This window comes from Acipenser ruthenus, chromosome 1, assembly GCF_902713425.1.
Source record: "Acipenser ruthenus chromosome 1, fAciRut3.2 maternal haplotype, whole genome shotgun sequence".
NCBI classification, from domain to species: domain Eukaryota; kingdom Metazoa; phylum Chordata; class Actinopteri; order Acipenseriformes; family Acipenseridae; genus Acipenser; species Acipenser ruthenus.
Window position 1 is genome coordinate 82,958,444 of NC_081189.1, and position 27,342 is coordinate 82,985,785.

Below are 27,342 nucleotides of genomic sequence, written 5' to 3' on the forward strand. Positions count from 1 at the left end.
ATTAAATGCTGGGTGAGATTGGAGCTGACATAAGAAGCTAATTGCGACTACAGATGTACAAGAAATGAGAACGCTGTCAACACATAATTAAAACAAAATGAGTGTCAACCATATTTTTCTCTTAATAAACCACAAATGTAATATATTGTGAGCAAGAACAGAACGGACTCCAAATTCATTTCTATATGCATCCCATCATATGCTAATTAAACTGGTGGTAAATAAAAAATATATATATAGCTCTGCCCCTGTATATTTATTGGTGTTTGGCAGGGATGGGGTTAATTCATCCCTGCCAAAAACATGTGACAATGTGGCTGGAGCCTTAATTAGATAATCACTAATTATTGATTAATTAGGCTCCAGCCACATCCCATAACAGGAGAGTCCAGATCTCCATTTGGAGAGAGGAGTTTGGTGAGTGAACCTGTGTTGTTTTTGTGTCTCTGTATTGTCTTTAAAAGTTGAGTGAAGGCTCTGCCCAGCCTGAACAGTTTTTGTATGTTTGTTTAAACCTTGATTTTGCCCTTGTGCCTTTTTGTTTGTACTTTTGTGTTATTTTTTTATTAAAAAGCACTTTAGTGCTTGTACTGCAGTTCCCTGGCTTCTGAGTCTCTGTCTCGCCACTACCGTGTCACAATTATACTGTAGTATTACAACAAAAATAATAATGATCCTTCAGTTGATTTCAGGTCCAAACTCAATCTTTGTTTATTAAAATAATAAATGATCAAAGACAATTTAACAAGGTTGTGACAGGATGATAGAGGTTGAGACTCAGAGAGTGTGAAAAGTTCAAAATAAAGCTTTTAATACACAAAAAATACAAAATAAACCGGCACAAGGGCCAAACAAAAAGGGTTTTAAACAGAAATAATAGACAAACTAAACTTACAAATAAACGGTAATGCCACCAAGGCTCTTCAAACAAAAACAAACAAACAGCAAACACAAACCTTCCTTTCCTTCTGGAACCCTCCGTAGTGGGAGGCTGAGGCCTCCTTTTAGGCCAGGTGGCTGGGTGTTAATTGAATAATTGATTGCTCCCACCTGACGCAATCAGCCTGGGCAGGGAGGAGAATTTAACCCCATCCCTGCCAATATTTACAAAGGGCAGAGCCTTGCTCTGCCACACCTCCCCCCACATACAAAGTACGCAGGCCGCAATCGGCAAAACTCCCCCCCCCCCTTTGTACCCAAGCCCTCCCCCCAAGAGTCCCCTTATGTCCCTTGCTATTGGGCTATTTCAGCGGGCGGTGGTGGGCGGGGTTGATGTCGGATCCTCCAAGCTTTCTTCAATAACGGGGGCCCCGGACCATCCAAGCACACGAACGCTGGCAGGGAACCTGGACCCTCCAGCAGGCGCAGCGCTGATGGCACCTCTGGTGGCGGAGGTGGGAATGACGGCCTGTCTCCCTCTGGTGGACGAGGCAGGAATGGCGGTCCCTCACGAACAGGAGGCGGAGACGGCGGACCCTCAGGAACATCAGGCAGAGACGGCAGACCCTCAGGAACAGCAGGCAGACCCTCTGGAACAGCAGGCGGAGACAACGGCCACTCCGGCAACGGCAGTTCCAGCTCCTCCAGTGGCAACAGTTCCAGACACTCCGGCATTGGCGGTGGTGGCCGTGGCCATTCTAGCGGTCTCTGAAGTCGGGCTGGCACCTCCTGCCGTCGCAGTCGGGTGCGCCTCCCCTGAGCTCCTCTCAGCAGCATGTGCAAGGGCTGCTGAGGGGCGTCAGTCTCCTCCCCTTCTGGATCTCGGGTCCCTGGCTCCACCCCCTCTGGCTCTCGGGCTGGCAGCTCCACCTCTTCTGGCTCTCGGGACGGCAGCTCCACCCCCTCTGGTTCTCGGGACGGCAGCTCCACCACCTCTGGCTCTCGGGACGGCAGCTCCACCCCCTCTGGCTCTCGGGACGGCAGCTCCACCCCCTCTGGCTCTCGGGACGGCAGCTCCACCCCCTCTGGCTCTCGGGACGGCAGCTCCACCCCCTCTGGCTCTTGGGACGGCAGCTCCACCCCCTCTGGCTCTCGGGACGACAGCAGCAGGTGAACCAGCAGGCATGCTCCCTCTGCTGGTAGCGGCGATGGAGGAAGAGACAGCAGGTAATCTTCCCCTGCTGGTGGAGGTGGCACCAGCAGGTATTCTCCCTCTGCTTTTGGCGGTGGGAGCGACGGGTAGTCCTCCCACAACGGTGGAGGTGGGAGCCACAGGCAGTCCTTCCACTCCGGTGGAGGTGGGAGCAGCAGGTAAACTTCCCCTGCTGGTGGAGGTGGCACCGACTCCTCCCTCTCGGGCCGTGGACGCACCGACTCCTCCCTCTCAGGTTGTGGTCGCACCGACTCCTCCCTCTCGGGCCATGGACGCACTGACTTCTCCCTCTCGGGCTTAGGACGTTCGGGCTCCTCCCACTCGGGCTCTTGGAGTGGCGGCAGCAACTCCTCCCCTCTAGACTCTGGACACAGCGGTTCCCCATAGTACCGGAAGGGACAGGCGGCGAACTGATGTTGCTGGTTACAAAGGGGGCACAACAGTGGTGACCTACAGCTCCTCGGGTACCTGGCCCTGATGTACTCCTCCTCCTCCCTGTCCCTCGCTTCCCGGTCCTTCTTCCACCTCATCCTCTCTTCCTTTTTCCTCCTCAAAAAAAAATAAAAAATACCGCCCTGAGCCTCCAGGTGTCGCTATCCCACTCTGACACCAAATGTGACAGGATGACAGAGGTTGAGACTCAGAGACTGTGTGAAAAGTTCAAAATAAAGCTTTTAATAAACAAAAAATACAAAATAAACCGGCACAAGGGCCAAACAAAAAGTGTTTTAAACAGAAATAATAGACAAAATAAACTTACAAATAAACGGTAATGCCACCAAGTCTCTTCAAACAAAAACAAACAAACAGCAAACACAAACCTTCCTCTCCTTCTGGAACCCTCCGTAATGGGAGGCTGAGGCCTCCTTTTAGGCCAGATGGCTGGGTGTTAATTGAATAATTGATTGCTCCCACCTGACGCAATCAACCTGGGCAGGGAGGAGAATTTAACCCCATCCCTGCCAGTATTTACAAGGGCAGAGCCCTGCTCTGCCACAGGTTAACTAACAATTTAACAGGTTGCTGTGGGCCACGACCTATGCCACTAAAACAAAACAAAACAAAAATAAATCTCAGGGTGGAACTGAAAAGAAATCTCAGGGTAGAACTATTCTGTTTACTCGTTTCTCTCTCTACTTCCAACAACAACAACAACCACTCCCCCTTTCACTGGTCTGCAGCACCAGCCAGTCCCTCGTCATCCAACTCCACGACCAATCACCATCAGTTCCTGCGGTCTGTGCCCATCACCCATAGGCTGCTGAGCCGATGCAAAGCCCAAGCGCTCCTGTACTTCACAGACCCCACATACGTTACAGTATACTTTGTACAGTAGCCACTTCCATTTATAGTACTTTGACACAGGAGGGTAGTACAAAAAAAAACCCCTCCTGGTTTCACAAACCCAATTACCAATTCTAGACTCCCAGTCCCTTACCTAAATTAACACTAATTTCAGTAGACGGTGTCATGTCAATGACAAAAAAAAATGCAAATAATCCACCAGCCCATTGGATCAAAAAGCAAAACAGCCACACTTCTACATGTTAGTTTGGAAAAACCGAGTAAAGAAATTATTGTATTATCGACCAAACCAAAAACAAGCATCAATATACTCATTTGTCATGCCCCTCTTTAAAGCGGGTGAGGTAACAGATCCCAATTGTTATAGGCCTATTTCTATTTTACCCTGCCTCTCTAAGATTATGGAAGCAATTGTAAATAAGCAACTAAGTCTCTTTTTAGAGAGTAACAATATCTTATCTGATACGCAATCAGGTTTTCGTGCTTGACATGGGTGTGTTACAGCAGTTTTAAAAGTCCTGAATGATATTACTGTGGGCCTTGATAAGAATCACTGTTGTGCTGCTATTTTCATTGATTTTTCTAAGCCTTTTGATACTGTGGATCATTCTATTGTTTTGATCAAGCTCCGTAGTATAGGCTGTGATGGGGTTTCTGCTGCCTGGTTTCAGAACTACCTTTTAAATAGAACGCAATGTGTAAAATCGGATGGATTTATATCACAGCCTCGCTTGGTTACTAAGGGTGTGCCACAAGGTTCGATACTGGGCCCTTCTCTTTTTTCCATTTATATTAATAATATTGCTAAGGGAATCGATCATTCATATATCCATCTCTGCGGATGACACTCTGCGCACCTCCATCTCTGCGCATAACTCATTCCAATATGCAGCTGCTCACGAATGGAAGCATGGATGCGTCCTATAGCCTGTAGGTTGCCGGTTTGAATCCAGGCTATTATTATTATTATTATTATTATTATTATTATTATTATTTATTTCTTAGCAGACGCCCTTATCCAGGGCGACATACAATCGCAAGCAAATACAAATACATTCAAGTGTTACAATATAAGTCATACAATAAGAACAAGAAATACAATAATTCTCAAGTGTGACAAACCACAATTCAATAATACAGCAGATAATAGTGAAAGTTACATCAGGATATGATTAAATAGTGATAGTTACATCAGGATATGATTAAGTACAAAATACTACAGATTAAACACTTGGCAGATTACAATATTCTGAGGTACAGGATTAAATGCAGTAAAATAGGGGGCGGATAAGAGCAAAATAAAGCATATTTAAATGAAGGGTGATAGTGTCCCAGGATACAGCAGAGGAGTTCTACAGGTGCTGTTTGAAGAGGTGAGTCTTAAGGAGGCGCCGGAATGTGGTCAGGGACTGGGCAGTCCTGACATCTGTAGGAAGGTCGTTCCACCACTGCGGAGCAAGGGTGGAGAAGGAGCGGGCTCGGGAGGCAGGGGAGCGTAGCGGAGGTAGAGCCAGTCTTCTAGTGCAGGCGGAGCGGAGAGGTCGAGTGGGGGTGTAGGGAGAGATGAGGGTCTGGAGGTAGCTGGGTGCAGTCTGATCAAGGCATCTGTAGGCTAGTACAAGAGTCTTGAACTGGATGCGAGCGGTGATCGGGAGCCAGTGGAGCGAGCGGAGTAGTGGAGTAGCGTGGGCGAAGCGAGGTAGAGAGAACACCAGGCGAGCAGCAGAGTTCTGGATGAGCTGGAGCGGACGGGTGGCGGACGCAGGGAGGCCAGCCAGGAGGGAGTTGCAGTAGTCTAGGCGGGAGAGTACCAGGGCCTGGACCAGGAGCTGGGTAGCATAGTTGGTGAGGAAGGGTCGGATTCTTCGGATGTTGCTCAGGAAGAATCTGCAAGTGCGTGCCAGAGTGGAGATGTGCTGGGAATAAGAGAGGCAGGGGTCCAGGGTGACTCCAAGGTTCTTAGCTGAGGAGGAGGGAGAGAGTGTGGTAGATTCCAGAGGAACAGAGATAGAGAGATCAGAGGAGGGGGAGGAGGAGGGAAAGAAAAGGAGGTCTGATTTAGAGAGGTTGAGTTTGAGGTGATGCGAGTGCATCCAGGAGGAAATAGCAGACAGACAGGTAGAGATACGGGAGGAGATGGTGGAGTCAGAGGTGGGGAAGGAGAGGAAAATCTGAGCATCATCAGCATAGAAATGGTATGAGAAACCATAGGATGCGATGAGGGGGCCCAGGGAGCGGGTGTAGAGAGAGAACAGGAGAGGACCCAAGACTGACCCTTGGGGGACTCCAGTTAAGAGAGGGTGAGGTGTGGAGGTTGCTCCACGCCAGGTTACCTGGTAAGTGCGGTTGGAGAGGTAGGAGGAGAACCAGGCCAGAGCAGTGCCAGAGATCCCCAGGTCAGCAAGAGATGATAGTAGAATAGAGTGATCAACAGTGTCAAAGGCAGCAGAGAGGTCGAGGAGAATTAGGACAGAGGAGAGAGAGGCAGCTCGGGCACACTTAAGTGAGTTGGTGACAGACAGAAGGGCGGTTTCAGTGGAGTGAGCAGAGCGGAAGCCAGATTGGAGAGGGTCAAGCAGAGAGTGGTTGGACAGGAAAGCAGAGAGCTGGCGGTGTACAGTCCGCTCGAGGGTTTTGGAGAGGAAGGGTAGGAGGGAGACAGGACGGTAGCTCTGGAGGGAGGTGGGGTCGAGGGTAGGTTTTTTGAGGAGGGGAGTGATAGAGGCTTTTTTGAAGGCAGAGGGGAAGATGCCAGAAAGTAGAGAGGTGTTGAGGAGGGAGGAGATGAAGGGGAGTAGAGCAGGAGCAGCAGCTTGAAAGAGGTGAGTGGGGAGGGGGTCCAAGGCACACGTGGTGGGTTTGTGACCCTGGAGCAGGGAGGAGAGGTCAGAGTCTGAGAGGGGCAAGAAGGTGGAGAGGGAGGGCGAGTTAGTAGGGGATGTAGTGGGTGTAGGGGTTGGAGCAGGAGGGGGTGCGGGGGAGGGAGAGGTGTTAAAGAGTTTGCGGATATCTGAGATTTTAGAAGAGAAGAAGGAGGCAAAGTCATCAGGGGAGATAGAGGAGGGAGGAGGAGGGGGGGGAGGGTTTAGGAGGCCGTGGTCGGGAGCTCCCAAAGGGCGACGCACAATTGGCTGAGCATCACCCGAGTGGGGAGGGCTTAGGTCGGCCAGGGTGTCCTCGGCTCACCTTGCACCAGCTACCCCTGTGGAATGGCCGGGCGCCTGCGGGTCTGCCTGTAAGCCGCCCAGAGCTGCGTTGTCCTCCGACGCTGTAGCCCTGAGGTGGCTGCATGGTGGGCCTGTAGAGTGAAAAGAAGCGGTTAGCTAATGGTACATGCTTCGGAGGACAGAAACGCTGATTTAAACAACAACAACAGCGTTTAAATCCTCCACATATTAGATAAATTGAATAGACACCTTTGACAAAAAAGCAATTTAGTTTTTGACCAGTCAAGTTTACTAAGTGGTTCAAGTGGTCTTGAATATTGCATTTCAGTTTTAAGCTTCCCCTTTTGATAATTGAAATTAGGATCACAATCTAAAAATGCGTTGTCTGTGTCAATTCTTATAAAAAACAAAATAAAAAAAAACGATGCAGCCCTAATAAAACTGTTACTACTCTGCTTGGAATTAAAGCATAGAACATAGAGCTAGTTTAGAAAATTCTTATTACAACTGGACAAGAGAGCAAGGTTAAAGTTTCATAAAATAAAATGTTCTGTATTTGAATATCATGTATCACAAATTATAACATTTTGTATATGTAAGTAGTAGGAATTGAAAATGTTAATTATTTAAATAATAATAATAATAATAATAACTTGTCCAAGTCTATGTTTGCTATTCATTTTCTTTTATATTTCCGTGTATTCTGTGGCCTAAGTACATTTTGTAAATGTTCACAATGGAACCAAATTTAATCACATAAGATAATTAAGGCCGAAAGTAACTAAACTATGTGCGGTCAATGATTTTCATATCAAAGGTGTCTTACATTGATAATTGCTGTGAGATGGAGGAGAGTACCTACTTCTTGGCAAAGTGTTTGAGTGGGAAGCACTGATGCATTTTGATGACTACCATCTAACCTTCTTCATCCTGTCTGTCACTTCCGGTTAAAGCTTAATCTGTCTATGAGATGAAATAATACTCAGAATGACTGAATTACCTCACCTCTAGTTATCCTGAATCAGTATAGAGTTTTAACTTACCCCCCCCCCCCCCCCCCTTCTAGCCAGATACTTTTGAAGAACTAGACAATTTGATTACAAAAAATACTATTTGTAGGTGTATTTCAGTCTTTGATGTATTTATGTATTTACTTTGTATCATTTTCTATTTTAGTTGTCACATCCTGGTGACTTAATAACACTCTCCAGGATGTGAAGTTTAAAGCACACTGTGGCCACAATACAGCCCTCAGAATCATGTCTAGCTCTCAGTACATCGGGTACAACAGTGCTTTAACTCTTCGACTTTTGTCACCCTAGGGCTTTTCAGTTTGAAAACATGCTCCATTATGTAATCCATGTTTGTTAATGCCAGGAGACAATTAATGGAAAAATGGAGATGATTATATGCAAACTGTGCTGCTCTTTGTTTACTGATATTTCAGGTCTAATACTGAGTGTGAAATAATGTAAAAATATTAAGTAATTAAAATTCTTACAAACGTTTGTAGTTCAGCTTGATTGATTACAAATGTATTTTAATATTCAAAACAGCAATGCATATTGTTTAAAATAGTGATTTTTAAACTAAATAAATAATAATAGACTTTCATTCTTGGTTATTAGGTTTTTAATCAAATACTAGGGCTGTAACAAAGGGTACATTTTGACCTTCGAAGGTTCGGAACACATTACCGAAGGAAGGTTCGAAACATCGATGGTACTAGTTTGCATAATTTACTGGAGACGTCACCATAGCTACTAGTTTATATTTGATTGAAAATGCTATTTACGTTATATAGAACAGTAATCTTGTCTTTATCCTTTAAATAAAAAAAAATACGTTGTTTATGTACACGTAATTCATACTGCTTGCGATACTCATACAGTAGTGTTGGACGATAATGCAATTTTGTGTTATCGATTTTGATTATCGACTATAAATTATCACGATAATGATGATTATCGGCTAAATAAATAAAATATATAACATTTCTTGTAACGTGTCGTTATTGCAAAATTGTTTACAAAATAAAAAAGAAAACAGTGTTTCAAAGAATGCTTTCCAGTTCATACAAGTTGTAATTGTAATTAAAAAATATTAGCTGTTGAACAGTTTCACATTCCAAACACAGATGGTTACCCCTGGGTTGGGGTCTTTATACAGCTCTTGCTAATTTATTTTTTAACCCAAAAAGTAGGGATGCAACTTTTATTACTTGAAACTTTTTTAGCACAATGCAGGGTACCCCAATGTATCTTTATAACATTCATTTCCCTGGTTTCTCTGTTTTTTGTCTTTTTTCGGTCTTCTATCTTTCTGAAACCCGTTTCTAGGGCACGTGCCTGCCTCTGTGCTGTGACCTTAAAACTGTGGTCTGTTTATTTTTTTTAAAGAGGCGGTGCTTTAGCTTACTTAGGGCCTCATGCACTAAACAGCGGTAATGTGTTTTGCGCGCAATAAGCCCCTTTACTGCGTGCTTTGTACACCAGCTGTATTAACTATGGAGTGGCAGGTGACTTTGTGTGCACAATGAATCGCATAGAAAAAGGTACCGCGTGAGAGTTATTTAAATACAATGAATAATATTAATGCATGGACATGTATTTAAATTGTTTCCCCTTAGACCGCGGGGGAGGTGTATGTTATATTAACCATATTCACTTAAGCACGGTACCTTTACTAAGTGTCTCAAGGTGTGTTAACAGTACCGCGTTTGGAAACCAGGCGGTTTCAGCTAAATCACAACATAACAAGGGCAGCGCTCTACTAGTGCCGTTTACAAAACAAGACATATCCGCAAAACTCGCTCCAGAAATGCCTTACTGCATGGCACAGAAACGTGCTGAACCATTCTCAAGATATTTGGTCCTTCTACTGTCCTGAAAAATGCTAGTGAGACTGTCATCTTCCATTATGCCAGGGGCAGCAGTCGAGATAGAACTCCCTGTACATGGGGTCCGCTTTATTGTAATTCTTTAGTTTTGTTGATAGCCTACAGTATAGAAGGCTGTTAGGCTAGCATTGTGATGGCTAGTACTGTAGTAGGGTGCTCATAGGAGGCACACGCAACAGCAAGAAACAGCGCAACTTGCTTTCAGGAAAGGAACAGTAATGAACTTTTCATTGATACAGGAACTGTGTTTAAAAAATGAACACGGTAGCCTTTGAAAGGTACGTCAGAATTTGTTTCAGTTAAAATATGTATATTTTGTGACAACTGTAAGTTGCCCTGGGTAAGGGCATCTGCTAAGAAATAATGAAAATAATAATAAGAATAAGAATAAGAAGAATAATTATAGTTAAATTAAATCAGATTAACATTACTATTGCAGGCATTACTGTAGAGTAATAATGGTTTCTGAATATATGAGATGTCGGTAGCTACACACCAACCATTTAATTATTGAAAGTAAAAAATATTGTGGGAAAGTACATCGGTCATCAGTACCAAGTGAATATTATTTATTTATTTATGTATTCATTTATTCATGTGCTGCTTTGAAATGAAAATGTGTTTTAATCTAATTGATCTATTTGTTTTTACATGGAACGTCTTGCATTTATACTCATTTACTGTATTCGCGCAAGTAAAAGTCGACCGTGTAAAGGTCGAGCCCCCCATTGTGAGGGCGAGATTCGGGAATAAGTTTTTTTATTTGTTATTGAAACAGATGGTAAGTTAAGTGAAACAGAAAACAAAAATGAACCCCTGAAATCGGAACTGTTGTTAGAGTGCACTTCAGGCGTTAGTTTTCCTAAATATATGCATTTAGATATCCTGACGCCGTTTGAGCGGCAGGTTTGCAAAAAATACCAATTTTATAAGGGGTTAAATTTCTCGACTTATACTCAAGCAAATACGGTAAGTGTATAAACAGAGAATATGATTCTATTGTATTTCGAGTTGGATATCTCATACAGAGGCAACTTAAATTGTGAACTGGCACTCTGTTTAGCCCATACTGCGTGATATATATACGGTGTGTTACAAGGTGTATGCTAATTAGAAGGTTACTCCATCGTATTTTTGCATCTATTAAGTTTAGTGAATAAGGTGTTTATCACTGGATGAACCAAAGTGATCTTCCTTTTTCATGCAGTATAATGTCCAAAACACCGCCGTTTAGTAAATGAGGCCCTTAGTGCTCAATTTTTTAAATAAAAATGATTAGTGTTAGCGTTTATTTTATGTTTCATACTTATTCTGCCATAACACTTCTCTTATGTCTTGTACACTTGGTATTCACTACATATTTTATTGAAGCAATACTGATGCAAAAGGTACTCCTCCTGTGCTTTGGCATTATATGCCCTGCTCCAATGCATGGCGGTGGCATCATTGGTAAAGAGGTGCTACATATAACGATCTGGTAGTGGATTTTGATACAACAACTTTTGTTAAATTAATAGGCGTTATACAAATCAAAAGATCACATTTTGCAGTGACATTTAATGTGTGATTTATAGTATTCACACATTGTCAAACGGTTTCTGTTAACAGAAAAAAAAAAAAACAATAACATCTGACAGTGCGTGAATGCCGCCCGACGAACCTTCGAAGGTTCAGAACTACCTTCGAATTCCTGGCTAGCGAACGAACCTTCGAACCTTTGAACACAAATAAATAATAATAATAGTAATACAAAAATACAAATAAACACAGGGGCGGGGTTTACCCCATCACAGGGAACTTTAAACTTTTGCATTTTAGTCTCCAAGGTGTGTTGAATTTTACGCAAAGTAAAAAGTTAAGACTTTTTCTACCCATAGCAAGTTGCCCTGTAAGCACTTTTGAGTAGGAATATTGTTCAAATTCCTACTTATTTTTTGGAGTAAAGTTCTGCGCCAAAAAAAGCATGCCACCATACAAAGTCCCCTTAAAAATTAATTACCCCCATTTCCCTTAGTATTTGAGAGGCAATGTATGTAATTTGTAGAAGCCTGTCACATACAGTAACAGTACAAACTAAAAAAAAGGAAACAGATCAGTTTACTCCAACAAAATGTATTTATTAAATGACAAATAATTGACTTTAATTTAAAAAGATAATTCTCGCTGCACACCTTGATATTTATAACCCCTTGTTAGAGTTATGAAAAAATAAGTTGTATAATTAAGATTAATTATTATTTTACAGCAGTAAAAGTGAAATGATGTGTAGGATGAAGGTTTTATGGAACTAGTTTTCGTGGTCTAAGGTTTTACAAAACTAATATATTAATGTAATGCTTAGACCGTTGATATATTTCTTTTTATCCTAGTTTGCAGTGACGTGGAACTCAGGGAAGTGGTGAACAGACTGAGGGACTGGTTCAAGGTGCTGCACGATAATGGAAACCAGAACAAGAAAACCAGAATAATTCAGAGACCAGAACGAAGTCGTAAGTTGCAACTTTGTCTTTATTTTAAAAAGCTCTGCACACTTACTGTGCCACACAAAGAAACCTTATTGACATACTCCTGTAATATTATTGTACATTGATTACAGTACAGAGACATACCAAAAGCAAATAGGCACCCAGAACATAGATGCTTGAAATGTACATGTTTATACCTGCCTAAAATAAAGGAACAAAGGCAACATCACTGGTACCAGTTAATACCTTGTGGATGTCCTTTGACCTTATGGGAGAACACAGATTGGTCAGGCATCCCCTGAATGAGATCTTCTACTGGGGTGTGTTATTCAATCTTGAGGGCTGAAACACTGCTGGGTTTGGGTGAACATTTCTGAAGGATGACACTTTTTTTATCAGGTTCATATCCAACAACTTGGCTGCTACCAAGATTTGTTGACTGTTTCCACTGGTTGACTGAACATGCTCTCTGTGCTGTTGTATTCAATACTGACCACTCGCCACCTAGGGTGTGTTTATTTACTGTATGTTTATTATTTAGGATGCTTGCTGGTGTAAGTATCATTCAGATTTCTTTATTTAATGTTTTAACATTCTAGGAAATTGCTACAACTTTTTTACATTGAATAGCACCTGCTAAATATATTTTTATTTTCTAACTACCTAATGTCTTAGTTACTCCAGTATTAAAAGCTGGAAATCTATCTGACTTGAATAATTACATACCAATTTCCAATTTGTCAATTTTGGCAAAAATGTTGGAATCCTTGGTCAGTAATCAATTGCAATATTAGTCTGGTTTTAGGTCAAGTCATAGTACCGTGACTGCAGCATTGAAAGTTATGGATGACATCAAAATGGCTCTAGATAAGAAATCAACATGTATGTCTTTGTTTATTGATCTCTCCAAGGCTTTTGATTCGGTTGATCATGCATTACTCAACAAAAGATATTGAGCACTGGTATTGGATTGCAAGCGTCTGGATGGTTTCAAAATTACCTTACTAATAGATCACAGATTGTTAAACATGCAAATCTGATGTCAATCCTGTTTTGTTAAATAAGGGTGTTCCTCAAGGATCAATTCTTGGTCCGTTATTGTTTATTCTATATATTAATAATATCGGTGACAACATTAAATACCGTAAGTACCAACTCTATACAGATGATACCATTTTATATTCATGTAATCCCTCTCCTTCTTTGGCAATCGAACATGGGCAATCTGATTTTGACTCCATTCAACAAGCTTTAATTACTTTAAAGCTTCATTTAAACTCTAGTAAGACAAAAACATACCAAACATAGTGCTTATCTTTTATTCCGATTTCCTCACTTGTATTTTCCTATAATTTCTTTGTAAATCAGACGTTTTGATGTTATTGTTTGTTTTCCTTCAGGATATTGTCTGTGACAGTTTTGGCAGTCTGCTTGTTACACATGAGGGAAACCTGTTACAACACGAGCACTGACACAAGACTTGGGGGTGGTGTTGGAAGGGGACTTATGATTGCAAATGCGGGGCTATAAAAGAGTGGTTTTAGCAGCTCAGAGACAACTTTTGACATGCAGCGGGAGCTTACGACACTGTGAAGCAATAGATAATAGTGCCCGAAATTTGATTGTTTGACTGTTTTATACAAGTGTTTTCTGTTTACCCTTTTATTTTGTGCCTGAGCTCGACACTGTTAGCTATTCAACAGTAATTTCCATCTCCAGTTTTGCAATAGCTGGTTTGGTACACTATTATTCAGTAACTTGCTGTTCAGAACTGCACTGTATTGGTCTATTCATTTTAACTAGAAAATAAGTATTTTTAAATAGACAATAAGCATTTTTACAGCTGTTGATAGATAAATCACGTCTGAAAATGTCTCTTGTAGCTATTCAAAACAAGCTCTCAAGTTCAGCAGCACTAAGCCAAACCCACTGTTTTTACTATGACAGTCAAAATGTCAGTTGCGGTAGTTCTAGGTATAACGTATTATATCTCAATAAGTTTCTGTAATCCTGGGTTTAGTGATGGTTTGAGATGTTTAATACATATATTTAGGAAGTGTCAAAAAAGCACAGATGCCTAGCTGCCCAATCAGTGGAGAAAAATGCATTTAAAAAATGTGATGCACCAAAAGGACCGCTTCGGTAGTTTATTTAACAGTCACCGCTGCAAGCAGGCTATTTTATTACTACCAAAAATTAGGAATACTACTAATACTAATAATATGAACTTACGCTTGTCAAGTGACCCCAGAGATTGGTTATGCCTCCATGGTACGAGTCGCTTGCACAGTTTGCATTCAACTTTTATTTTGGTCATCTGGGCATTAAACAAAAAAATCCCAAACAACAAGGGTTTCGAGACATTTCTTTCAATACAGCTTATGCTAAACAACGAGATAGAGAATGAAAAAATTAAAGGTTTGCTTCTGGATAACAGGAGCTGGAGGGAGGAGGAACAGACGGTGCTCAATTTTCGAAATTAAAATGATTTGTGTTATCGTATATTTTGTGAGTTTCAAACATATTTTACCATAGCACTTCTCTTACACTGTCTTGTACACTGGATATTCAGTATATATTTTTCTGAAGCACTAGAACCGCTATAGGTACCGCCCCAGTGCTTTAGATACTATACCCTGCACCATATGGAGTTATACATATAACGATTTGGTAGCTGATTTTAATACAACAACTTTTGTTTATGTAATTTGCAATACACAAATCAAAAGATCAAATTTTGCATGTGAGTGACATTTAATGTGTGATTTATAGTATTCATATATTGTCAAACAGTTTCTATTAACAGGAAAGAACAACACAGTGCGTCAGTGGCGTCTGACGAACTGTGACAGGCTAGCTGCAGGGGTTACGTCAGGCCAGAAAGAATCACACACACAGACAGTAGTGATGAGTGGAACTGAGCTGCAATGGCTGCGCTCAGTACATTTATTAAACAAAATAAAAGGTTTTAACAGAAAACAGGACACGGCACTTGAGGCCAAAATAAATAGACAAACAAAACAGATTAACACTAAACAAACGGTGGACGAACAGACAAACAAACACGGTGAGTCTAAACAACTTATATTTACATTACTTTACTTTTACTCCTTCTCCACACCCATTCTCCACTCACCGAACACACAACCCCGAGTGAGTGAAACGTGCATCTATATATACTGTTGTGCCAGGATTTAATTACTAATTAATTATTCACTTGAATCCCAGCACGTGAACTCATTCTGTGCAACCCCGTGCTCACATATTAAATACTTTAAATGCACCTGAAGTGAAGTGCAATCCCTGTGCCTAAATACAATTATACATTTTAATTAAACACTTGTGCTTATTACCCACATTATATCCCGTGTACCAACTACAATACACCAACATTTACACACGCAACATACAACATAAAACACAAAAATACACACAGGGGCCTGGCACATTGCCACACGAACCATCGAAGGTTTAAAACAATCTTCGAATCCCTAGCTAGCGAACGAACCTTCGAACACAGCCCTACTCATTATTAAGATTTTTTTCTTGCCATATTAATGAATTTGTTGAAATCTATTCAATGCATGTTCCTTATTTTTTGTGCATTTTTTTTTAATTAATGTAAGATAATCATGTGTGAGCTAACTGAAGTGTAACATTAGCACTGAATATTTCACCTGCAAGATAAGCAGTGCCAAATTAAAGCACTGCAGAGCAAATATGTGGATATGCGCAAATGCAAATCCCTTTAAATCCACAGGTTAATCTAGGAACTGTTATATAAATTGAAAAACATTTAGAAGGTTTATGAATTGATGGAACCATTGTGCATTTCTGCAAATGAAATTGGTTCACAAACCAGAAATTGAGATAACCTGTAAATGTAGGTCACACACTAATCTCAAATACTAGCTTCTGACTAAATTATTTTAAAAAAAATCTAACGTTCAGTCTAAATATAACACTGATATCGCACATGTTATAAAACAAATTAGTTGATGTTGACTTTTTTTCTTGTACCAGTATTCTTTTTTATTCATATTTTATGCTTTCAATGAAAATGTAACTGCTGCACCCACAGTTGTATGATGTATTACATATATAAGGGTAAATAAATATATTTTATGATGTGTGGTTATTAAATTGCAAGCTTAACTTTTGCATTGTTATTTAATATATATATAATTAGGGCTTCTGTTTTTCGTTTTTTATAAATTAACCCTTAGCTGTCCATTTATTCAGCGTGTCTCAGGCGCGTCAGGTCCAATTTATTTTCACACGCGCAGTTTATTTTAGACGCGCTGTTTAAAAGTATTTTTTTTCACAGTAAAACAGGTTTAAATGGCAATGCATATGAACAGGACACTCAGTACTGCATCTCTAGCCCCGCCCCACCCCTCATTCGCTGTTTTTTTCACATACCTCTTGATAGTAGTGCATATCGATAAATCATCTCCTGATCACCAAACTCCTCAATAATGAGATCCAAGTCATTATTTTATTACTATAACATCTAAAAAAAGCTTTGCAAATGTCTGTGATGTTCTTTGAGCGCTGGATGCAGAAGCAGCTTATGTCCGTGTTATCTATGTGATGCCGGGGCTATCTGTATTCATGAGATACGCCCCTTTTTTTTTTTTTTTTTTTCGGCTTCTATTGATCTCACTCATTTCACCATGAATTGCAGTTCTGTTTTAAATTCCACAAGCTTGTAAATACTGCCTATGGAACTGTAATATAGCTTTAAATCTCACGAGCAAGAACAATCTCCGCTTCTAGTAATTGTAATCTCGTTTTAAATCTTGTACGCATGTTACAATCCTCCAATAGAAATGTAGAAATGTGCTGCCACTCAACAGTTGGGGTGGGTTTAAAGTATTTAGAACAAATCAATGCGAGATACAAGTCAGGAAGGCTGGACATTGCCAACTTTTTTTTGTAGGTTACTGTATTTTATTTTTATTTTTATTTCACGGGGAAAGGGGTCAAGTCAACGAATTGAGCAACCATTTCCAGTGTTTTTCCGGTGTTTATTAGATATGCGCCGTTTTAATTTTTTTGTATCGGGGGTGTTTTATCATTTTTTATAGGTTAAAACCAAAAATCTGAAGCCCTAGATATGCGTGTGTGTGTTTTGTATGTTTTTATTTCACAATGTGAGTTCATTTAATCTAAACAGAGTCAGATCTTTATGCCACCACCACTTAAATCATTAACACAATAAACACCTCTCACAGTGCAAGTTTAGTGTATTTCTTTCTGTTACAGATACAAAGTACAGTCACAGATGTTGCAATGCTAAAAGACTAGTAACATTATAGTAAGTATTTTGAATGGAAGTGTTTTTCTGTTACATTTTACGATTTGTTCTTTACCGTATGGGTTTGGTGAAAAAAATAAATAAATAAAAAAAACTCCTAATCCTGTTAAGAGAAGGTGAACATGGCTGCACATAGTGATCATTGACACACATTGCTGAGCGCCCTACAGTGGGTTTGGAAGAAAGAAGAGAAAGGCAGTTATAACGTAAACGTTATGTTATTGAAATGTTTGTCTACCAGATTAATACATCCGTATTGTTGCCCCAAGTAGTCTGACACTATTGCTACACATGATCATAAAAAATAATAAAACATGGGTTTTACTGAAAAAAGGGTATCTTATTAGAAAGAGACATTGACCTGAAACTTCAACTTCTGAATTTGGATGATAAATTAGCAAGGACCATCAGCACAAAGTTGGCTGTAGCTAAGACATCATATAAATCACCTAAGTAAATGGTTAATTTCAATTATTTTAAGCAGTTATATACAGTGTAGACACATACACTCCCAGACCCTTAATAAAAAAGTATACCCTTAAAATTTTTATTTTAATAAATATGGTAAGGATATTTTTTTTGGAGACTTTCTTCACCAACTCCTGTTTATTTCTAATCATCTATTTATTCAAGTATTTAATTAATGTTTCTGTCTGTTTTTCACACTTTAGGGTTTGATACAAGCATCCTGCCTATTTGTAAGGACTCTCTTGGATGGATGTTCAACAGACTGGACACAAACTATGACCTTCTGTTGGATCAGTCAGAGCTTAGAAGCCTTTACCTTGACAAGTATGAGCACTGCACAAAATCATTCTTTAACTCTTGTGACACGTACAGAGATGGCTTGATTTCCAACAACGAATGGTGTTACTGCTTTCAGAGACAACAAGGTAAGTATCTCCAGCCTTACTTCTGCCTCATGTTGCTGTTTTCACTTGTTTTTGTTTATGATTTGTCATTTTGTGTTGCAATAACATTATAACAATATAAATCGGAACAGTAATAGCTCCCACTCCTCCAAGAGTAATTATTTTTTTAAATGCTCCAAATACAAAAAATCTAATGTTGTTTTAATCTCAGCTAGTCCTCAGTGTTTTGTTTAGTTTTATGGAAAGGAATGGCTTAGGAGGCATTTTGTAACAGGTTTTGTTTTATTAAAGTATTCTAGCAGTATCTCTCTTAATCAAAATTGTCAACATAAATTTCCCACGAGTATGCCATGTAGAAAAGATAACTATATGATGGGCACAAAAAATATTTTATAAAGTTTAACTCAATTGTAGTTAAAGCTGAAATAAATTAACATGTCTTTTAAAACAGCCTATGTCTAATTGCATGTGTCAGCTGGTGTGCATATTTTAACCTAATGTCTTTCCATTGAAGCTATATTCCTGTACTGGGATTTCCCAGAGTAACCAAATGTCTTTGATCACGAGTTTCTCTCTTCTCATAACGTTTTGAATGTCATTCCAGACCCTCCATGTCAGATGGAACTCACCAATATTCAAAAGCAGCATGCAGGGAAGAAACTCCTAGGTGAGTCATATATCAATGTTTTGAGAGATTATATTACACTTACAAAACCCAATGATGGAGGAACATAAAGTCAATAATAAGTGTGAATACAATTCTGGCAACAACATGTGTTACATTATTTAAATTATATTGCATTTGTTTTTATTACCCTTTTCTAAATAGTATTAAACCATCATAGACAGTTCTGTGCACCTCTGTCTTGCAAACTGTGAAACTCTATTGATTATGTATCCCACTTAAATTATTTTTTCTTAACGCCTCTGCAAATTGCAATCACAAAAATATATTTAAAGCTACATATGGCAGAAATGATTCCAGCCTATTTTTCATGTATTCATGTATTGATTTCATGCAGTGTTTAGTATTTTTTTTATTATTATTTAATCTCATTGTCCTTGTTTTCACAAATTAATTAATTCTGCAGTAAATATCACTTTAAATTAACAACATGGTTGTGTTAATGTCTGCATTAATTATAAATTAAAATCATTTTACCATGCAAATAGAAAAATATATATATTAAAAAAATTGGAATGGGGAAAAAAGATCATTTGTAAACAAACAGTTGCCATTCTCTCTCTCTCTCTCTCTCTCTCTCTCTCTCTCTCTCTCTCTCTCTCTCTCTCTCTCTCTCTCTCTCTCTCTCACACATAAAAAGACATAAATATTCAACCAGATAATAACTTTGAAAGAATAAGGTTCAGACCAAAAACAGAAGCCTTTAGCCACCTTTTTAGCCACCATCACCTCAAATTCTGAGGTATTTCTGCAGTGGCTTTTCACAAAAGATAATATGGAGATTCATATACTTTTGCATGTTAAAGTGTCATAATACAATTGAAATGGTTTCTGTGGTAGTATTTTTAATGTTCAGTGAGAGTACGTTTAAAGTGTACTGAACCAAATGTCAAAAACAAAATCAGCATGAAACTTTATCCTTCATAAATTCACATAACAAAAGCAACATCCAGTATCAATACTGTAATTCTATATAATAAACCCAACTCAGAGTAAACAAACAAATGTTAATTCTTCTTTAGATTTAATTTAAAACGTATGGAATATTGAACATAATAAAGTCAGTGTAATGCACTTGTATATGTTATTTGTTGCAGTTTATTTGAGAAACTTTTAAAATTTTGATCTTTACCATATAGCTCTGAGGTACCAAAATTTGTGTAAACTTAAACTTTGATAAAAGCATCAGCTAAATGATTAGATAATAATAATAATAATAATAATAATAATAATAATAATAATAATAATAATAATATTAGGGGTGCACCAATAATCAGTAGCCTATTGCCATGGCACCGATATAAGGGAAAAAAACACAATCGGCTATCGGTAGTTTTTGTTATTTTAACCGATATTCATGCAGACGCGGAATTACCCAGGGAGTGGGATTTGAACAGGGGACCTCCTGGTTACAAGCCCCTTTTCTTTAACCACCAGACCACACAGCCTCCTATAAATCATCATCAAACTGCACCAAATATCTCATGGATGCAATGCTGTGTTGGGAAATAGGATGACTTGTTGCAGTTCTACGATTATATATATATTTTTTCATCTACATATGTATTATAATAATTATGGGTAGACATACTATATTGTAATGGGTAAAAGAATGTAGGAAGGGTCGTGCAGTACATTCCATGGTAGTACCTGTGTAAAATACAGTGCATTGGCCTTTATATGGAAAAAATTGTCATCATGTGGTGGATTTGGTATGCTGAGTTTTGTTACTCTAGGTAATGTATATTAAATTATCCAAAATGCCTTTCAGATTACCCCCGGGGACCCTAAAGTAACATAGTTTGCAATAAAAATGCAAAAATAAACTCCTTGGACTTTTGGAGCCAATTTAAAAAAAAAAGTCGAGCAAAATTAAAAAAGGTTAAACCTTTCCTTCCAAGTCTATTTATGTGCAAGCCTTAAAAAACATTACAAAAGTGCAAATATCTAGGGCAGTTACTGGTTCATTTGAAACTCTATAGCAATCCTGTAGAAAGGGAAAATAAAAGCAGTGTCAGTAAGATTGTGAGGCCAGCGTTCCCTCTAAGGCTAAAAGGCGCACATTTTTTCACAATAACTGGCAACAGCTTTTGCACTCAGTTTACTAACGTTCACAAGTTATTATCATAAATATCAACCTCAATCGAGACTCCAACATCTCGAGGTAAACCATTCAATCATTTTGAGAGCATTCTTGCAGAGTGTTAACATAAGCTTTTGCAGTTGGTTCACTGATCTGTAAAAATGCACGTCACATTCATGCAGACCTCGCTCAGGCGCCAGCAAATCTACTGGCCGCGTAGATTGGCCAAGATTGGCACGTACATACTCATAGCTTTATTTCCACCTCGCACACCTGAAACTGGGGCAGATAAGGTTTATATTATTATTATTATTATTATTATTATTATTGTTGTTGTCATCATCATCATCATCATCATTATTATTATTAACAGATGCAACATCACTGCAGGATTCTAGTATAAATACTAGCGATGCTGCACCTGCTGTTGCTAGTCAAGAATGTTTTAAAAGTGTAATAGCAAACAACTATTGGTTAAAAAGCAGAGTAGTAAACTTTTCAAGTCTTCCATTGTAACTGCAATGCTATAATTATGCGGGTGACTTTGAGACCTGGCTAAAATAGGACAGTCAGAAAAAAAAGAAAATGCTACTCAACAGGTTTGAAATTGCACGTTGTTGAATTTGCCGAAATACATGTTAATCACAATGCTGGAAAAACAGTACGTGACTGGAGACGAAACAAAGACAAACTTAAAATGGCAAAAGAAAAATAATAGGAGGAAAGTGTTTATGGCCCGATGTAGAAAATATTTTGTTTGAATGGAGTACTTTGAATGACTTTAATAAATACTGTAATTTGTTCTACATGTCAGTGCAACACAGTTGTACACTTGTAAAGTATGTGTTTGGTTATGGTTCTGATTAACAAAACAAAATGAAAGTATTTGTGCAGCTGGAAATTGAATGCTGTTGTACTGCACCGTAAGCAACACTAAAACGTTTTGTTTACTGGTTATTTTTTTTTTATTATTTATTTTTTTATTTTTTTATTGATGCAAGCAGCACTGTTTAATACTTTTTTCAAAATTTGTATTAATACAACGAATTTCTAAAAGCCAATGCAGTGGGAACTGTTGTCTAAGTATGATTTTGGAAAGAAATGTTCAGTAAAGCAAAGAAGATGTGTTCTTGAACTTGTTTGGGTACTTGAGAAGCTAAAATAAAACACTGGTAGGTTAATACAGATGTGATGTGCAATGCTTTGCTCTGCCCTGTGAATTGGATAGATTTCACTTTTGAATATACTATTATGTACTTTAATTGGATTTCTATGCTTTTTAGTCAGAAGTTAAAGAATAAGTAGCAAGATTCCGAAAAATATAGTGTTATACGTCCCCGTGTGTTACTACAACTGTTTAAATAATGTATCTGTCATTTTTGTTTTCATTGTTAACATTCTGACAGCTTTTTACATATAACTTTAAAGTCTGTTTCAAAGTTATTTTGAAAATGGCCACTCTAGTGCACAGGGGTTTGAGATCTGTTCTCTAAAAAAAAAAAAAAACAGTTGACTGTAAAGGGGTTGAAATGCTTTTTAAGGCAAGAAAATAAAAAAAAGATATACATTTTTGTGCTCTGGAGAAACAAGACAACTACTCCAGATACAAGACATTGACTTGGTTAGTCACTGTTTTAAATTCAAAATCAATTGTATGACTTATTTTTTTCAGAATGACTTGTTTTCATCCCTGTTTGTTTTTTTTTTGCGGGCAGATTACTTGGAACTGCTATTCAACCTAAAAAATGCCTTGTTTAAAAAAAAAACATTGAATATATAAAATAACATATTATTCAGACTATAGTATCACTTAATATTACAGTACTTTTAATTATTTCACACAATTCTATTTTCTAGGCTTATATATCCCATCCTGTGATGAGGATGGATATTATAAACCTAACCAGTGCCAAGGAAGTGTGGGGCAGTGTTGGTGTGTTGACAGATATGGAAATGAAGTAACAGGATCCAAAACAAATGGAGCTTCAGACTGTGGTAAGAATAAAGACACACACACACACACACACAGTGTGGAGTAGTGGTTGTGGCTCTGGACCCTCAATATTTTCACCCTAGCTACTTGTTACTGGGGTTCCGAATGGTACGCATAAGGCAGCCTTCGGCTTAGCCTTGTAGCATTCCAGTCGTCTGCAATCTTGCCCTTGTGATGGCTTTGGTCCACTCACCCATTCGGTACTGGTTACATTTTGTACTTGAAAGGGAACGTTAGGTTATCATCATAACCCTGGTTCCCTGAAATAGAAATGTAACCATTAACCTTCAAGGTCACTGCATCCAGTGTGGAGTAGTGGTTAGGGCTCCGGACTCTTGAGTGGAGAGTTGTGGGCTCAGTCCCCGGTGGAAGACACTGCTGCTGTACCCTTGAGCAAGGTACTTTACCTAGATTGCTCCAGTAAAAACCCAACTGTATAAATGGGTAATTGTATGTAAAAATAATGTGTAAAAAATAATGTAATTGTATGTAAAAATAATATGATATCTTGTAACAATTGTAAGTCACCCTGGATAAGGGCGTCTGCTAAGAAATAAATAATAATTAAAATATATATTTTTTTACATTCAAAAAAACACCTTAATGTAGATTTTAATTAATGAGATAGATAGAAGTGAAAAATAAGCAACTTAAAAGAAAATGTGCTAATGGGTCTTGTGTTTCTCTGTGTAGAGCTGGAGACCTCCGGTGACTTTGGAAGTGGTGATTTCCATGACTTATCTGATGATGAGGATGGTGAGGAAGATGTGATTAATGAAGAAGATGAAATTGAAGATGATGATGAAGATGAGGGTGATGATGAAGATGATGATGGAGGATTCATATCGTAGTCCTTGCACATCATAAACTCTTCTAATTGCACGTTTCTAAGGTGACATCTCATGCATATTACTTAACATACTAACAACCCAAGGATTCTTCTACTCAACATGTATATTTGGTGTAATTTAACTTCAGATATTTCCAACAAAGGCATTGAAGCATTTTTCATTTCTATGGAATTGTGAGTGTTTACATGTGATTGTGCTTTTTCAAGTTGCGAAAACAAAACAGGATGGCCAAATGAGTTGGGACTCGAAAAAAAAAAAAGGGGTGAGAATGAAAAACAACACTTCACGTGAAGAGCTTCACAAAAACAGAATAGAGTCAATTATGTTAAATATTGTTTTATTTTTAATTTTTTTTAACTTCCAATTACTTTCACATCGTGTGACGCAGCCCACCCCTCTGAGAATTCCTAATACATTTAGCAGCCTTACAAATGTCTTCATGATACAAAAGGTGTATCCTTTGTTCACTATGCTTCATCCTTCAAGTCTTAGTTATTGTGTGGTCACACACAAGGATATTTTGGAAGAAGTCATAGGAAACTTCTCAAAGTTCATGCAATCTAATGGGTAATGCCTTTAAACACTATGTACTTGGTATATAATAAAACAACTGACTTTTCAGATGGAACACCAAACCTTCAGATTTCTTTTTTACAGTCAGTATGGAGTATAATACATTAACATTATGTTATTAAAGTAAACAGCATGTAACAGATTACTTCTTCAGTATATGATACTCTTTGTTTATTGCTTGTGTTGTTTTTATGTGACCTTATCCTTCATATCTGTGAGATTCTATGTAGTAACATGTTGCACACAAATGTGCATACATTTAAAAAAAAAAAAGTGATTTATGGGAATTAAACTTTGCAGTTAGTTTAGAAATTTGAAATATAAATTGGTAGACCTAATAAAAACAACAGATTTGCCCTTTTTTTTTTATAAAAAAACCCTAATATGATAGGTATATAATCAGAGGCTATATATGCCTTTCACAATTAGAATTAGAAAGGTTTTAGAATGCATAATATGTCTAGAATTTAGACAATAGCTAAGCACACACCCTGTTTAAAGAAGTTCTAATTATACAGTTACTGCTGATGGAATTAATAAAATTATATTATATTTGGTTGTTACGTTGATTATCACACTGGCTATTATTATACAATTGTGTAGCAGTAGATCCTGCAATTTAACTATATAGAGGGAATTATTTTAATCACAGTTATTTGTTTTATTTTTATTAGCATGTTAATTGATTGTATAAACATGGGAACTCCACTGCCTTGGTCTTTGGGCTTTGTGCCCACGTTTGAATTTATCAACGTGTATCCTTACATAATTGGTTGTTACTGAAATTTATTGATGGTCTTTTTACTTTGCTGTTTGCATTTCAAACAAGGAAAATCATAATAAATTCCCATTTATTTAAATACTATTATTGAGTTTAAAAAATGAAAAGGTGATAATGCATTTTTTTTACTGTTTATGTATAATTTGCAAAAATAAAGATTATGTTAGCCAACTGTTGTTGTCTTTGTCTGTCCTGTTCTCTGCCACTGTAGGTGTACTGTATTTTAAACACAGTTTATTAAGCACCACCTTAGGAGGTATCGTAAATTTCTGAAATAGAAATGTAACCATTATCAAATGGGTATTTGCGTCCTAAAGACCCGAATCCTGAAAATTGTATACCAAAGCTGCTCCGCACGCTTGTGACACACAAAAGGACTGCAATCACAGATCTCAGCGTCATTTTTACTTCAAGCCTGCTGCAATCATGGATTATTATTATTATTTATTTATTTCTTAGCAGACACCCTTATCCAGGGCGACTTACAATTGTTACAAGATATCACATTATACATTATTTCACATTATACAGATATCACATTATTTTTACATACAATTACCCATTTACACAGTTGGGTTTTTACTGGTGCAATCTAGGTAAAGTACCTTGCTCAAGGGTACAACAGCAGTGTCCCACACTGGGGATTGAACCCACAACTCTCCGCTCAAGAGTCCGGAGCCCTAACCACTACTCCACACTGGATGCAGTGACCTTGAAGGTTAATGGTTACATTTCTATTTCAGGGAACCAGGGTTATGATGATAACCTAACGTTCCCTTTCAAGTACAAAATGTAACCAGTACCGAATGGGTGAGTGGACCAAAGCCATCACAAGGGCAAGATTGCAGACGACTGGAATGCTACAAGGCTAAGCCGAAGGCTGCCTTATGCGTACCATTCGGAACCCCAGTAACAAGTAGCTAGGGTGAAAATATTGAGGGAAAGTTTCACCTACATGCCTGTGTTGTAAGGGTCAACTGGGAAGCCACCTTAACACTAGTTCCAAAACCCTGGAATAGAGCCCACAAAGTTGCTGTGCCCCTGGTGGATTGGGCAATGAGCTTTTCTGGAGGGGGCAAGTTGTCCAGCTCATGTGCAGTCTTGACGATGTCTGCTATCCACTTGGACAGCCGCTGCCTAGACAGGGCTTGACCATGGGACTTCGCCCCATAACAGACAAAAAGTTGTTCGGACTGCCTCCATAGTACAACAGGGCCCACACTGGGCAGAAGTATGGAACTGCCACTCTCTGTCAGACTTCATTTCCAGACTGGTTGACATGGAATGCCAAGATCATCTTCGGCAAAAAGGCAGGATTGGTACGAGGTGTAACCTTTGTCCTAGCCTACGTCATGGTGTTGAAAATTAACCACTTCAACACCATGACGTACTCACGTACGTCAAATGAAAACCCATTTGCAGTACCATGCCATATGTGCGTACCTCAAGTTTCCCATTCTATTCTATGAGCAGTTTCTCAGTCTAGCATTTCAGGTTTCATTCTGTAAGGCAGTGCTAGTACTGTGGAATGTGCAATGAAAGTCGGGGGAGGGTCAGGTGACATTTGTATCCAATTGCATGTCATGTAGTGATTCCAATCTACCTGTGGGCGTTTAGAAGACTGAGATATATTGCAGGAAGCCATTCTACTTTTACTAGTGTGTGTGTATATATAGTAAATTATTATTTTTTGTTTTATTATTAGTTTTACTTGTTTAGTTGTAGTTTATATAGTTTTTAGCGAAAGCTAAACATGGCAATACAATACCAGCGACAGTGATGCTGACTTATCAGTCAGCGATGATGATGAAGAGGATATGGAGCCATGAACAGCAGGGGACTGAGTGTTTATTACTGACCCCTACCATGATGCCAGTCCTCCATCATTTGATTTTGCTCCTGTTTACACAGATGTGCACCCCGTCGTGGAACTTGAGAGTTTGCGTTCTCCATTGGAGTGCTTTTTGGCTTTTGTTCCCAAAAAATTAATCACTTACCTTTGTGACTGTACAAACAAAAAAGCATGCAGCTGAAAACAAAAGAAAGGACACAAGAAAAATGTGAAGAAGAATAGAAGAATCTATTGTATTGAACATTTCAATAAATGGCACAGAGCAAGTTGATAATGGCACACGTTTTGATGTTTTTTGATTTTTATTGGATAATTACTCTTCACTGATTATTATTGTTATTAGCAGTGTTTTTGTTGTCATTGTTCAAACAAAAAATAAAATAAAAAAAAAACTTGTTTTTATC

At 38.6% G+C, this 27,342-nt stretch overlaps 1 protein-coding gene across 1 annotated transcript in view; it reads left to right on the forward strand.

Annotated features, from left to right (window-relative positions):
- LOC117420721 (testican-3-like) overlaps positions 1 to 25,258 on the forward strand; it is a 98,464-nt gene extending 73,206 nt beyond the window's left edge. Inside the window, exons 7-11 of the mRNA XM_034034287.3 lie at positions 11,833 to 11,952; positions 17,920 to 18,141; positions 18,725 to 18,787; positions 22,746 to 22,883; positions 23,575 to 25,258. Coding sequence (XP_033890178.3) covers positions 11,833 to 11,952; positions 17,920 to 18,141; positions 18,725 to 18,787; positions 22,746 to 22,883; positions 23,575 to 23,732 — 701 coding nt within the window. The 3' untranslated portion in view covers positions 23,733 to 25,258. The remainder of the gene's footprint in view (positions 1 to 11,832; positions 11,953 to 17,919; positions 18,142 to 18,724; positions 18,788 to 22,745; positions 22,884 to 23,574) is intronic.
- The last annotated feature ends 2,084 nt before the right edge of the window (positions 25,259 to 27,342 follow it).